Consider the following 13,158-nt stretch of genomic DNA (forward strand, 5'->3'; position numbering starts at 1 on the left):
TTGTCTCTGCCTGGCGGTACTATGTGTTTGAAAAGGTTACACTTCGGGTTCAAATTCCTCCTGAGATATTAAAATTCCAATCTCAGCTCAAACCTCTGCTGTATGTCAAGAGTTGCCTAAGCCTCTCAGAAGGCAGAGGAGAGAGGGAGGAAAAAATCCTGTGAAACATTTGAAAAATGTATTTCAATATTTTATTTGCCTAGCCAGATTTTACATTTTAATTGCAAAACTTTGGTCTTCTTAAAACTCCAATATTGTTAATAACACAATGAAGTAGTATTTAAGATTGGAATCAGGTGACTTAGAAATATATGCTGCTTTTTTTCTGTAGCATTTCAGGAAGATTTATCCAGGCTGATCATAAAAAAAAAAACCAAACAATGTAGGAAAATGGAAATGCTATCAAGGACTACAACAGCAGGTCCACAGGCTATTTTGTTCTTCTTGGGACTGCTAATTGATCAACACACTGCTATCTGCCTTCAAGGTCTTGTGATATTGCACAAGTATTTGATAAAGGATCAGCATAGCTGCTCAGATTATTCATGAACAAAGGCAAATTTGCATATGTCTACCCAAATCTTTCCGAATTTATCTAAAACTAAAGTGCTGCTAGTGCAGGGAGTTAATGAGTTGATACTCAGCATACACTGACTCTTATTGGCACAAAGGCATCTATGCAAAAACTATGCAAGTTCTACAGTCAGGTTTTTTCCTCTGCATATAGGACTTGCACTAGAAAATGGGAACTATTTCCAATAAGATTAACTGATGGACATACACGTATGTGATTCAGCATGAGGCATACTGTGCTGTGTTTATATACCTGTGTGAATGTAAGTATGCTTCTGCACCACTACCAGACACAGTTTTGTTCCATTCGCATCCCTCTTCTTATGTCCTCTCCCTGAAATTCAAAGGCACTGAGGAGGCTAAGTTTGAAATTGGAAGCTTACAGGAAGATGGCTTTGACTGGCTAGATGTCTTAGATAGCCAGGGAGTATTTCCTCTCTGTATGAAAGGTATTTTTCCTCCTATACTGATAATTGTTGTATCAATCAGACACCAATCATATTGTTTAAATCAAAAGGAGACAAATTAGAACATAGGGGAACATAGTTTAAGATGTTTAAAATCAGCAGGAGACAGTGCAGCCCAGGGTTGTTTAGATGATGGAAACTGATATAAAGAAACAAAAACTGCTCTGATGTAATTTTTAATTTAAATATTATGGGGAAAGAACAATCATAATCAGACTCAAAAAAAATCAGCTTTTCAAACGTAAAAATGGAATCTAGCTATAAACAGAACATTCTGAAAGTACACATTCTCTATGAGCAAAAGCACTTGAAAATCAGACTGGTCAGTGCTATTAATTTTTAGGGTTTTTTTGCTGTAAGGAAAACATTCAACTTGAGAATGTTTCCTCTATGTACTTTACATTCCATACAAATACACTCACAAAGCTCCAAAGACACCTAATCAAAGAGTTAACAGTTTGGAATGCCACCATTTAGGCTTTACAAGAGATCCTAACCTGACTCCTAACTCATTAAAATAAAAATACGACACAGCTATTTTAAAACCCTTGAGGCTTTCAGGGTTCAACATTGAGCACTTTGCTACGAACCACGCAGCTTTTCTAGTTAAATACCAGTTACTGAAGTTTCCCCTCACTCCTTCTTTGCTAACTCCTAAGTCAATTCACATAGGTCAGTAGAAGTGAACTCTGTTAGCCCCTTGATATGGCAAAAGAATGTGTTAGGGCCCTGGCTGCTATGGGACGATTGCTCCATGCACAGGAAAGAAATGCCTTACTTCATATCAGTTTATGCTATAATCATCTTGTCCTTAAACTGGTCGAGTTTAAATGGTTTATGACATTCAAATACAGAGACAAGTCTGTAATGACCAGCGTATAGATATTCAAGAAAACCTCTTCAGACTGAAATAGAGACGTTGAATTATTTAAATATTTCAATTTAGTTTCTTCCTCTTTATAATGGACAGGTAAGCTGCTGATTAGCAACAGCAATGTCCTTCCCTTTCCATAGTGGTTTTTCGGTAGGGCTAAAATTATAAGACCTTTACATTGATCTCTAGGGTTTGAGTTGACAACCTAAGGCAGAAGAGAGCATCTAGTAAGTGATATGGTCTCAGCTGGTATTTTGTCAATACTGACTGAAATCAGAGAACAGGAAGACTCAAATACTTCTTTCATTCACAGCATCTTTCCTGTCATGATGATAAACTCCGAGAGCAAACCAATGCTGTTGCATTAGCCATTTAAGTCTTTTAATATTTTCTTTGTTCCCACAAGATAAAATTTCCAATCTGACACTGAGGGCACAAATGCACTCATTTCAGTAAACTTTATGTCTGATTTATATTATTGAGTATTTTTTAAAAAATAATGCCACTTTAGAGTGATATTTATATTTAATTATTCAGTAAATTGTGAGCAATTATGTCCAGTTAAATAGACAACACAAGTAATGTTCTGATAGTGTTCTTGCCATCGTGATTTAGTTAATGAACAAGGTATGACTTCAGTTGTATTGCTTTTTAACAATTAATCATTATTTACTTTCAAAATCCCTAAATAAAACTCTTTTTTTTATCATGTAGGACAACTAATATTTTATAAAGTACAATTCTGGCTAGCACTGCTGTGCTTCATTCTCTGAGTAAAAGAGAAACACAAGGATATTAAATTTAAAGGAGGAAAAGGAGGTAGGAGGCCTCCATGGATAAGCAAGGATCTGCTGGGACAACTCGGGCAGAAAGCAGCCACCTATGAGAGGTGGAAACAGGGACAGGCTTCTTGGGAAGAGTATAGGAACATTGCCAGGGCATGCAGGGGTGCAACTGGGAGGGCTAGAGCCTTCTGGAATTAAATTTAGCCAGAGATGCTAAGGACAGCAATAAGGCATTTTTCAAGTACATCAGCAGCAGAAGGATGGTGAGGGGGAATGTGGGCCCGCTGCTAAATGCTGAGGGTGCCCTGATATCTGAGGATGCAGAGAAGGCCGAAGTACTGAATGCCTTCTTTGCTTCAGTCTTTACAACCAAGGCTGACCCTCGGGAATGAATTCTTCTGAGCTGTACGATAGATAAAATATGCTGGCATAGCATAAAAGGTTACATCTGTCTGATTACCAAATCCAGAATTATTGTCCTACAGCTAAATGGATCCATTTTCCAATTATCTTTGCTCACTCTCAAGTTGGCATTAAAAGTAACGTAATGTGACAGGACAAAGATGCCGGATATTAAAGAAACTCTCAATTTAATTTTGCTGGTTAGAATTAGTTATAGAACTTTTTTTGTCAAATGACTCCAAAAGAGAGAGCTGTACTACAAAAGGATTAAACATTAGAACAGCCATGTCAAACAGAATACAGTTTACCTTTTTCTCTCTCACAGTTCCTAAGAACAGGTCTAATGGCAGCCTAGGGACCACATTTGTTGAAATTGAAGAGTTGTTTAATTTACCCATCTGATTGTCCAATTTGCAAGGCATACTCACATCAAGTATTTTTAAAGAACACTGAGTTTTACCACCATTTCATTCACTGAGAAGTTATATATGCCAAATATACTATTAAAAAGTCAGTATTTTTTTAACAATTGGTGAAGAAGGGAAGTAATTTTTACAAACAGTTATAAATAACCACCTAGTAAAGTCAATTTATTTCAGTTAATTAAAAAGTCATGAGATGAGGCTGGATTCAGAATGATGCTACCATAAATGTACATGCCTCCTTTTAAATAGGTTTTGCTGCCAATACTTACGTTGCTTTTTTTTTCCCCCCAATTTGTCTGCTTCCTCACAAACTTAGGCATGGGAAGAAAACCTAAGTAAACAAGGTGTGGTGGTTTCACTTGTGTGTTGCATCCTTTGGGAAAAATAAATCTTATAAGAGAGATTCTTAGGAGCTGTAAGATTAATTTATGTTAATTGAAAATTAATTATGTTATTAATTTATTTACCCAGTTCTCATTCTTTGTTCAAAACTTCACCAAGGCTTGGTGAAAGAGGAGAAAGAAAAGTAGAGGCAGCAGCAGTCCCTCACCTCAAAGTTTCTCCCTTGTCCATCATATCCTTCACCTGCCAATCTGATGTAACAACACCATCCCCTTGGCATGCTGTCTTTACCCCCAGCTATCAAATTTTCCCTTCACCTTCCTTCCCTCAGGATGGCAAGCTTGGTAAAATTACTCTATTTCTTCCAACCACATAATGTCCCCCATGACCTGCTTGATTGATCTATACACATCTTTTTGCTCAGGCTCTGCTTCCTTCCACTCTGGTAAACTGATGGACTTCTCTCATGGCACAGCATGGAGCAAGACACAGAAAAGACCATCATTAGTGAACACCAGATGTCTTGCTGGAAATCAGAATAATGTAGCACTTGTCAAGCTGGTTAGTCTGGACTGGGTTTGGAAGGTTCCCTACCTATCTCAGGTATGGGAGGTCATGGCAGAAGAGGTGGAAGTGGGAAGGATGAACAGGAGAAAGGGTTACTGAGATCAACTCAAAAACCAGGAACCACCACTGACCCACTTTCCATCTTTTGTGAATGAACTACAAGGAAATTAACTGTACTTAAAGCCTAAAAGGAATTAAAATTTTTATAGAAGCACCTCTTTTCTTTAAACAAGTGAGTATCATTTCTATTTGTAAAGTCCTCTGGAAACCAACTGTCATGCTGTAAGGTCACAATCTTGAAAATCTAGTCACACAAGATCTGTATTTGATAGAGAGTTAAAAGCATGCGAGCTTTTCGGCTGATGTAATGCTGACATACAGCTGCATAGAGACTGCTGAAATTTGATCAAAAACAAGGCAGGAGAATTTGAAAGTGTCTGGCTGGATTTTAATGAGGGTCAGCTGCTAATTTAAAAATGTAGGATTTAGGTCCACCTCAGAACATCTCTGAATTCTAATTCAGACTCTGTTTGAAATGAATATTGTAATTTGGTACATATGCATTTATTCTACATCACGAGACAGAACTGATTATTTTCATCTAAGTATATGTCAATCGCGACAATTAAAGGCAAACAATACGAAACTTCCCCATTAGTCTTCTCTTACCTATATTTTCCAGGTATAAAACATTTTACCAATCATCATAAAAATAAAAAGGTGTCAGCTTAACACTGTAAAATGCATCTATCCCCCTTAACTACATAATAGGTTCTACTAGAGAGTCTATTTCCTGCCTTTCCCACAGACGAATCATGAGCTGAGTGCCAACATATCTGCCTCTAGAGCTGGAGTATTAGCAGAAAACACACCACGCAAACCCCCAGCTCCAAAAGTTTGTTTTAAGTGCTTACAGAGGCAGCAATACATATAGAAAGGGCAGTATATACACCAGAGTGGCCAGGGAGCCTGTCATAAGGACTGCAGGCTGAGATTAAGAAAATCTTCTGTCAGAGACAGTTTCTCTGTTACCTGTGAAAATGGCACACCTTTGCAATGCATGATTGTAGGAAAAGGGTTAACAGGACCCTAGTTTGTGGGAGAGGTGAGGTACAAATCCCTGAATACTTGGACCTTATTTGCTGTCTAGTATGACAGGTGAGCTGTGACAGGGTGGATGTTTGCACAAGGAGGTGAGCTGGCTGAACAATTGTGTCAAACATTTTGCATGGTGAGGCAAGAACTGACATATTTGGCCCTTCAGAATCTGCAGGATCTAAGTTAATTAACCCACTATCAAACCCGCAGGCTCGCTTGCCCTCCAGAGCTGTCACCTCTGAGCCCGGGTGGTGCTGGCGCACTTCGCCCTTCATAGCGAGCTTCGAGGGCCAGTCAGGGGTTTGCAGGGGATGAAGGCGGTTGCCAAGTTCTGCTCAGTTTCACCAGTAATCCATCCTTTGGCCAACGGAGAGAGAGCAAAGGGCGATGCAAGTGTATGGGGACGCCGAGGCGCCGATTGCGGGCGCGTATGCCCGCGCCCGGGGATGCGGTGCCGGTGCTGAAGCCGTCCGGGGACAGCACACCCGCTCCGTCAGTGCCTCTCCTGTGGCAATTTCAGTTTCCTCGAAGATCCCCCGCTCCGCTTGCTCAACCCGGCGACACCTCAGCGCTTCCGCCAGCCCCGCTCCCCCTCCCCACGACCCCGCCGGGCGGCCACGCAGCCTCCGCCCCTCTCGCAGCTTCCCCCGCCGGGCTGTCCCGCGGGCGAGGCGACCGGAGTCCCCGCCTCCCGTCGGTATAAGCCAGCGCCTCCCGCCCCGACGGCAGCTCACCTACAGCACTCTGTCGGGGCCGGGCAGCGCCGAGGTCGCTCACCCGAGGATGCCGCTCGCCGTCGGACCAGCTCTGCTGCTGAGCGCCGTGCTGTGCCTGGCCGCTGCCGGTGGGTAACGGCGGGCTCGGGGGGACGGGGCGCGCGCGGCTGCCTCGCGCCGGGCCGTTGAGGGGAGGGGGCGCGCGCGGCTGCCTCGCGCCGGGCCGTTGGGGAGGGGGCGCGCGCGGCTGCCTCGCGCCGGGCCGTTGGGGACGCTGAGGGGCCGCAGCCGCGTCGGTGCTGAGGCGCAGTGGCGAATGCCAGGGGCGGCCGTTGCCGCGGCTGCCGGCCCGCAGTGACAAGGAGCGATCTGCGCGATTCCTTTCCCTCGCCTCCAGTTCGGAGCTGGTTGGAGCGGCAGACAGGCCACGTTCGGAAAACAGTTAGGGTACCGCTGAGTGAAAGACGCGATTTCCAGCGGTTACAGGGGCCGTGCGGCGCGTTCCTCCCCGGCTTCCTCCGGGCAGTTCCCCAAAGCAGCCCTGGCGCCCGCCGGCCGCCTGCTCCCGCCGCTCCTGCGCGGACGCGCGGCGGCTCCGCGCTGTCAGTGCGTGGGGCAGCCCCTGGTCTGTGAAGACTTTCTCTTCCCGAAATGAATGAAAGCGGAAACCGGGAGCTGATGCTTTCTGCAGCAGATAAAGCCAGGGATGATTTCGAGCTACACCGCACTTGTTCTTCAAGCCTTTGTAGCTTCTTCAGAGGTCTTGGATCACAAAGAAAGCGTTAGACAGAACGCTGAGTAAGTTCACCTCAGCAACCTAGGAGTTGTAGGAGGGAAAATAATTCTCGTGTTTCACACTTCTGCCAGGACACGTTCCTTTAGTAGGACGTTCTTGAGCCCAGCGGGCAGGACTGAGCTTTTTTGCCCCTCAAAGAATGTTTCCAACGAGCAAGTAACAGCAACTGCTTCATTAGCTAAACAGTGGCTGCAGGGAACCAGGAATTCCATGTATTGGGACTGATGGCATCCTTCTCTTTCCTGTATTTCAAGGCAATCCGAAGCTACCAACAGCCGTTAATATAACTTGGTCTTCAATTAATTTTAAAACTATACTACTGTGGCAACCCAAACCATCAGGTTACTTCTATACAGTAGAAATCCATGGGTAAGTAGATAACACCAAGTTGTGTCCATTAATAGCAATTGAAGAAGATGCAAATAGGGTGTGTTTGAATATTTCTGAGACTGAATGTAACAGGAAAAGAGCCCAAACATGAGGATTTATGGAAACTATCAACCCAACTACTGTATCCAACCCAGCTTCTTTGTGTCCAAAGAATATTAGATTCAGGCTTCTAGGTTTGCCCACTTCGGAAACAAAAGAATGGAGCTTTAGGTCATTAGTATTTGAGCTCTGGGGTTCAGTGCAGGCCAGCTGCATCGGAGGCTGGGCCAGGACACGGTGAAGGGGCTGACAATTCAACATGCCATATATTACATAAAACTTCACTTTTTTATGTCTTTCAAGGTGTCTGGGCTGAGTCTCATCGTTCAGTCTTGGGAGGTGTCTGATAATATGAGTCTGCATTTTATTCTAATTGGTGAATCATAGCATATGAATAATTTGTCTTGCTGGGTAATACTGAAAATTACCTTTGTTTGTCTACCTCTGTCGAGACTTCCTCTGTCATCATGTTTTATGCAAGCTATGAAACATTGTGGACATAAAAAGTAGCAATCTTATGTGAAGTGTCTGACCCTCCTTTCAAACTGCACAGAAACTTCCATGAAGTAAATCCATGCTGTTCTTAGCTCCCGTATTAACTCATAGACCATTATTAAACGTGCCTCAAAGGGAAACTGCATCATCACCTCTCCTACATATTAATGAAAATATGGTGCTGTAGTCTCCTCTGTCTATAGAAGTTGCAAAGAAATGAGAGCTCTCTCATGACTAATGAATGAAATACCAGTGGAATGGCCTAATATGCTCTTTTATTTTTTAAGGGAGTGATTCAATTAATAGACTTCAAAGCCCACACTTGACAGAATAAATTTAATGGAATTTATGATTCTGGAGTTTCTTTCCAGACATTTGTGCCTGTGAGAAAGTGGAAGTCTGTTTGCCCAAGATTCAGTATAGAATCAAGTGTAGTTCTAATATGGATACACTTCTTTAGACAGGTTGCTGTTGTGGATGTAGTGTACTTAAATGTTTGCTTCGTCATCTGGGTACATTTACAGAGTACATTTGTTTGATCACAAAAATAAAATCTCCTCTGCCCCTTTTCAAGGTGTCTCTAGGACACTGTCACTCACCTGTGAAATCTGGTGAAGTGATAAGGGCGTTCAGATGACTCTCAAGTAAACTTGACCTGCTAGAAGGAAAACTCACTTGTTAGCTTCCAAACAGTTGTCAATAGCTCTTTCATCCAAGATCACACAATTTTTCTTTTCCTTAGTTGACCAGCAAAACCAGGGAAAAGTATTGAAGCAGTCATATCCCATCTGGTTTTCCATTCTTTCTTTTTAGGAAGTAAAATGTGAAAGACCACTTTTTTTCCCCCTAGTTTTATTATTATTTTTCAAATAAATGTATCTGCTTTTTGTCATTGGAAAAGGTATGGGTCATGTTTTTCGTCATTGTTTTTCTAATTCTTCAGTGAAAATTGCTGCTACTGTCTGGATCTTAGTGGCACTTGCACCCACATGGGTGCAAACACAAGAGACATATATGAGGAGGTATTGTTGTCACATTAAACAATTAATATTGGTGTCAACAGATATGACAAGTGGTGTTTTGCGAGGCAGTAGTTTTCAGATGAATCATGAATAACACTTTCAAAGTGATTTAAGCATCTCAGATTTTAAAGTCAGTTAACTGCCGAAAAAAACAAAACCAGAACTAAGTATGCTTTCTATTCAATTAATATAAAAGACTGACTTTGAAATTCATGTAGATGTCCAATAGTATACTTCTAGAATTCATTTGGCTCATGTTTGATTTCCTTAATTCCATTTTGAGTTGTGAAACACAGCTGTACAGGACAGTGGTGTTTTGAGGTTTTTCTTTCTCTTTTTTTTAGCCTAGTAAACCTGTAAGACTGTTCCACTGGGTGAGGGAAATTTATACAGTTTGGAGGGAAAAAGTTTTTTAATGTATCTAAATATGTAAAAGTTTGGTTGGAAAGTATTGACACGTCTTTCTTCCTCTTTTCAGACAGACATCTGACACCAAAAAAAAATGTATACTGACAAGAGAAACAGAGTGTGATGTTACTGACGCTCTCAGGAATGTCAGAGAGACCTATACAGCACACATACTATCTGTCATGTCCTCGGGGATGGATAACTTCGAAGAACCACCTTTTTCAGTCTCTGAAAAATTTACACCTTATAATCAGAGTAAGTAGGATTGACAATTAAATCTTATCATAAACTTCCCTGCAAGATTGCTTCCATTGACTTAAACAAGGATTAGGTTTGGCCTAAAGGCTTATCCTTGGTAGCCATACTGATACTGGACAAGACATTCAGGCATAAAGCTTTCGTTGTAGGGGAGCATGTAAGATTTCAGTTACCATTTGTTTCTCACTGCAGTGAGCAGACCATTTTATTAACGTTGTGTACTAGATGGAAATATTTGTTAATAATTCAGGATTTCACTGTATTACTTTGGCTCTGTAAACTTCTACTTGATTTGAGGAGGGAAGGGAGTAGGGAAAGAAAAAATTGCATGTTGTGTAGAAAAGATGATGCCAGTTTTTTAATTCTAACAATCTTTGTTTAGCCGTTCTTGGAAAACCAGACATACAGAATTACACACAAATTAGTTCCAAACTGAACGTTGTCTTCCAAGATCCTCTTACACCATACACATTTCCTAACGGAAGCTTTCAAAGTATTCGAGACATTTTCCAACATGATTTGGAATACAAACTCTATTATTGGAAAGATCAAAGCTCTGGAAAGGTAAGGTCTAACTCCCTTTTACATCTTCCGTAACTACGTTATAGTTACACAACTTTTGTGCTAATTTAAGAGCTAACTCTTTTGCAGAGAATACTTGCTTGAAATAATTTTTTTCCCTTTACAGAAAGATGCAACAACCAAGAGCCACGAATTTGAAGTAAGCATTGACAGCACAACGAACTATTGCTTCTACATACAGGGAACCATTCCCTCCCGCAGAGAAAACCGTAATGGACAAGAAAGCATGGTGCTTTGTACCAGTGTAGGAAAAAATATCTTAGATGGTAAGTATGTGGTGAAGTTTGTCATAGTCTTTAGCATTCTAACAAAAAGACACCTCAATACCAAGTATCTTTTTATACCTCTTTAAATTGCGGTGCCTGTTATAAAATAAACTTTGCTATGTAAGTTAGAGGACAGATTGATCGTAGAAATTGATGGGAAGAACTTGCATTAAGCCAGAGTCCACTATCTTTAGCCAGTTGTGGTTGGGTTTAGGGTTTTGCTAGACTGTTTTGATCAGTTTTAAACTGAGTTGATGACTAGTCACTACGGTTTCAGATGACATCACTAGCCTTCAGCTTTGTTTTTATATTCTGCTCAGATCTTTCCAATAACACGTCCCATAGTAAGTGCTTGAAGGATTAGCTCTAAAACATGGGAGTGCTGGAAGTGTACAGGCATTTCCATTGACTTGTAGTTTGAACTAAACTTCATCCGTTATCTCAAAAGCAGATGGAGAGACTAAGACTTTCTTTACTGCTATGTTACCAGGTCAGAGGTTGGCAGATTAGCCTATTTACTGGTAAATCAACCAATCTGGATAACACTTTATTCAATATAAAGTCAGCAATATTTATTACATAGTATCACATTGCTGTGCTGTATCTTTCTTCTCCACCAGACAAGAATATTTGGACTCTTAAATTTAAAAGCTCCTCTAAAATTGTGAAAATATCTCTCTCAAATTAATTTTCTTATCTAGATATGTATTTTTGTTTACCTAAATAGTTGAATTCTAGTAAATTACAGCTTGAATAGAAATCTCTTCTGTTGGTGTTTTCTAGCTTTTGACCTAGAAAAGAATTCCACTTGGACTTAGTTTCACAGAAATAATGCAGGGGTAGGGGAAATAGTTTGACATTCTTGTGGTGGTAGTATGGTATTTTAGTGCGCTAACTAAACTAGGTTAAAACCTGGGGTGAAACAGATGACATAATGCTATACCGCCATCCAATAAATCTCCGTTAAAATGACTTCAGTTCACACTGAGGTGGTCACTCCACCTGTGACATTGTAAAATACAGAAAGTAATTTTTCAGCTCAGTGGAGTGGGTTCTAAGAGTTTACAGTCCTGTGACAATTTGGCTTCTGATAACCAGATCTTGGCATTTATTTCCTCCCTCACAGAATATGGACCAGAAGTCTTTATCATCATAGCAGTGATGGCGATTGCGATCATCGTTCTCACTGTTGTCTTACCAGTGATCCTGTGCAAGCGCAAGAAAACAAAAGCTGTGAGAGAAAAGGAACCACTTAATGGTGTCTAAGGAAAAGTTGTTATGGACACCAGTGGCAATTCTAAAGCAAAAAAATAACAACCCCAAACAAAGAAAACCCAGACAACGAGGAAATGGGTAGAGCTTTCTAGCCTCTCTAATATAGGTATTTTGAAGCCCAAACTTTGTGTGGATTCAAAAATCCATCAGTCAGAGAAGAAAAATCCTGGTATCAGGAAGCCCCCGTGTCACAGAGGCTGGCAGCTGTAGGAGTATTCTAGGGGTCCCGTACAACAGCCTAAACCTGCTCATGTACTCTTCCCAAGCTCCTTCTGTTGTCCTGTCTGAAACAGGACTCTGAGCTAGATGGACCTTGGACTTTGCCAGGCACAGACATTCTAAAAATATGACCTTACTGAGCCAGAAGATTTATGGTACTTGTGAGGGAAAAAATACACTAATTTTGAAAAATATATGTCCTTTAACTAACTAAAAGGACCATTTTTCTGTTTCTATGAAACAAAACCTGTATTTATCTAACATCTAATGATTTTACATTATTAACTGGTGAAATGATCTGTTAGTTCAGATGTGACAAAGATGCTACTATTTCTCCTGCACTTCTGAATAAAATTAACTCTGTTTATCTTTGGATATAGACAATCAAAGGTAAACAAATGGAAACTACTGTACTGACAATTTGTAAGGAACACTCTTGAAGTAGGTAGCTGCTATCCATCTGGAAAACACATCCAGGTTACACTATACCTAGAGTTATATGGACAGGGTGGTCTGATGATCCCAAGTAAGTGTTAGGACAAATACTTTGCAGATTTTGAGTCCGTAGTAACTCACTTCATGCAAGCACTGAGTAGGTAGCTGCATTTTGAACGTTATTTTTAATTAAACTGTTGGTGAATGGTTTATGTGGCATAGATTCAAATCATCTTGGTGATGGGATTTGGAGATACCTGTGGCTTTGACTATTTTAATATTTATTTTATAAAGGAAAATCTAGTTTTTTTACTGGTGATCTGTATTTATGGCGCTAATTTATACTTTTCTAGTGAAATAAAGGTGACTGGGAAAATAAGACTTTGCTTTCCTTTTTTAAATGAGGCACAGTGTTCATTCCAGAACTAAAGTTAAAAATCCACTTAGGAAATTTTTCTTGTGACTGCAGTGTAGGCAAACTGCCAGAAGTCCAGACAGGAGTCTGCAAAATAGACTACCAGGACATCTGCTATCTGTAAGGATAAAAATATGAGAAGCCACAGCTCATGAACTGATGAAAGGTTTTGAAGAGTCCCAAGTTGCTGTCTGCTTCACATGTGAGCAATTACTCAGTGTTTGCATTCACAGCTTCTCATTCTAACAGAGCACCTACCAGATGGGTCTTTGGAGGTGTCACAAAGGAATTCCCATGGTGGTGCCTATC

The 13,158-nt window shown here is 40.9% G+C and overlaps 1 protein-coding gene across 1 annotated transcript; it reads left to right on the forward strand.

The window, feature by feature from the left end:
• Positions 1 to 6,250: 6,250 nt before the first annotated feature.
• Positions 6,251 to 12,813, forward strand: F3 (coagulation factor III, tissue factor). Its single transcript, XM_062004093.1, has 6 exons — positions 6,251 to 6,377; positions 7,300 to 7,414; positions 9,470 to 9,654; positions 10,040 to 10,221; positions 10,346 to 10,505; positions 11,632 to 12,813. The coding sequence occupies exons 1-6, from the start codon at positions 6,317 to 6,319 to the stop codon at positions 11,769 to 11,771; spliced, it is 843 nt and encodes a 280-aa protein (XP_061860077.1). The 5' UTR covers positions 6,251 to 6,316; the 3' UTR covers positions 11,772 to 12,813.
• The last annotated feature ends 345 nt before the right edge of the window (positions 12,814 to 13,158 follow it).

The sequence above is a fragment of the Colius striatus genome, chromosome 10 (assembly GCF_028858725.1).
Source record: "Colius striatus isolate bColStr4 chromosome 10, bColStr4.1.hap1, whole genome shotgun sequence".
Taxonomy (NCBI): Eukaryota; Metazoa; Chordata; class Aves; order Coliiformes; family Coliidae; genus Colius; species Colius striatus.

Excerpts from the sequence above, each read along its gene's own strand:
- F3 (XM_062004093.1), top strand. The coding sequence starts at position 6,317 with ATGCCGCTCGCCGTCGGACCAGCTCTGCTGCTGAGCGCCGTGCTGTGC. Across the intron at positions 7,415-9,469 it reads TATACAGTAGAAATCCATGG|ACAGACATCTGACACCAAAA; the intron begins GTAAGTAGATAA and ends TCCTCTTTTCAG. Across the intron at positions 10,506-11,631 it reads AGGAAAAAATATCTTAGATG|AATATGGACCAGAAGTCTTT; the intron begins GTAAGTATGTGG and ends CCTCCCTCACAG.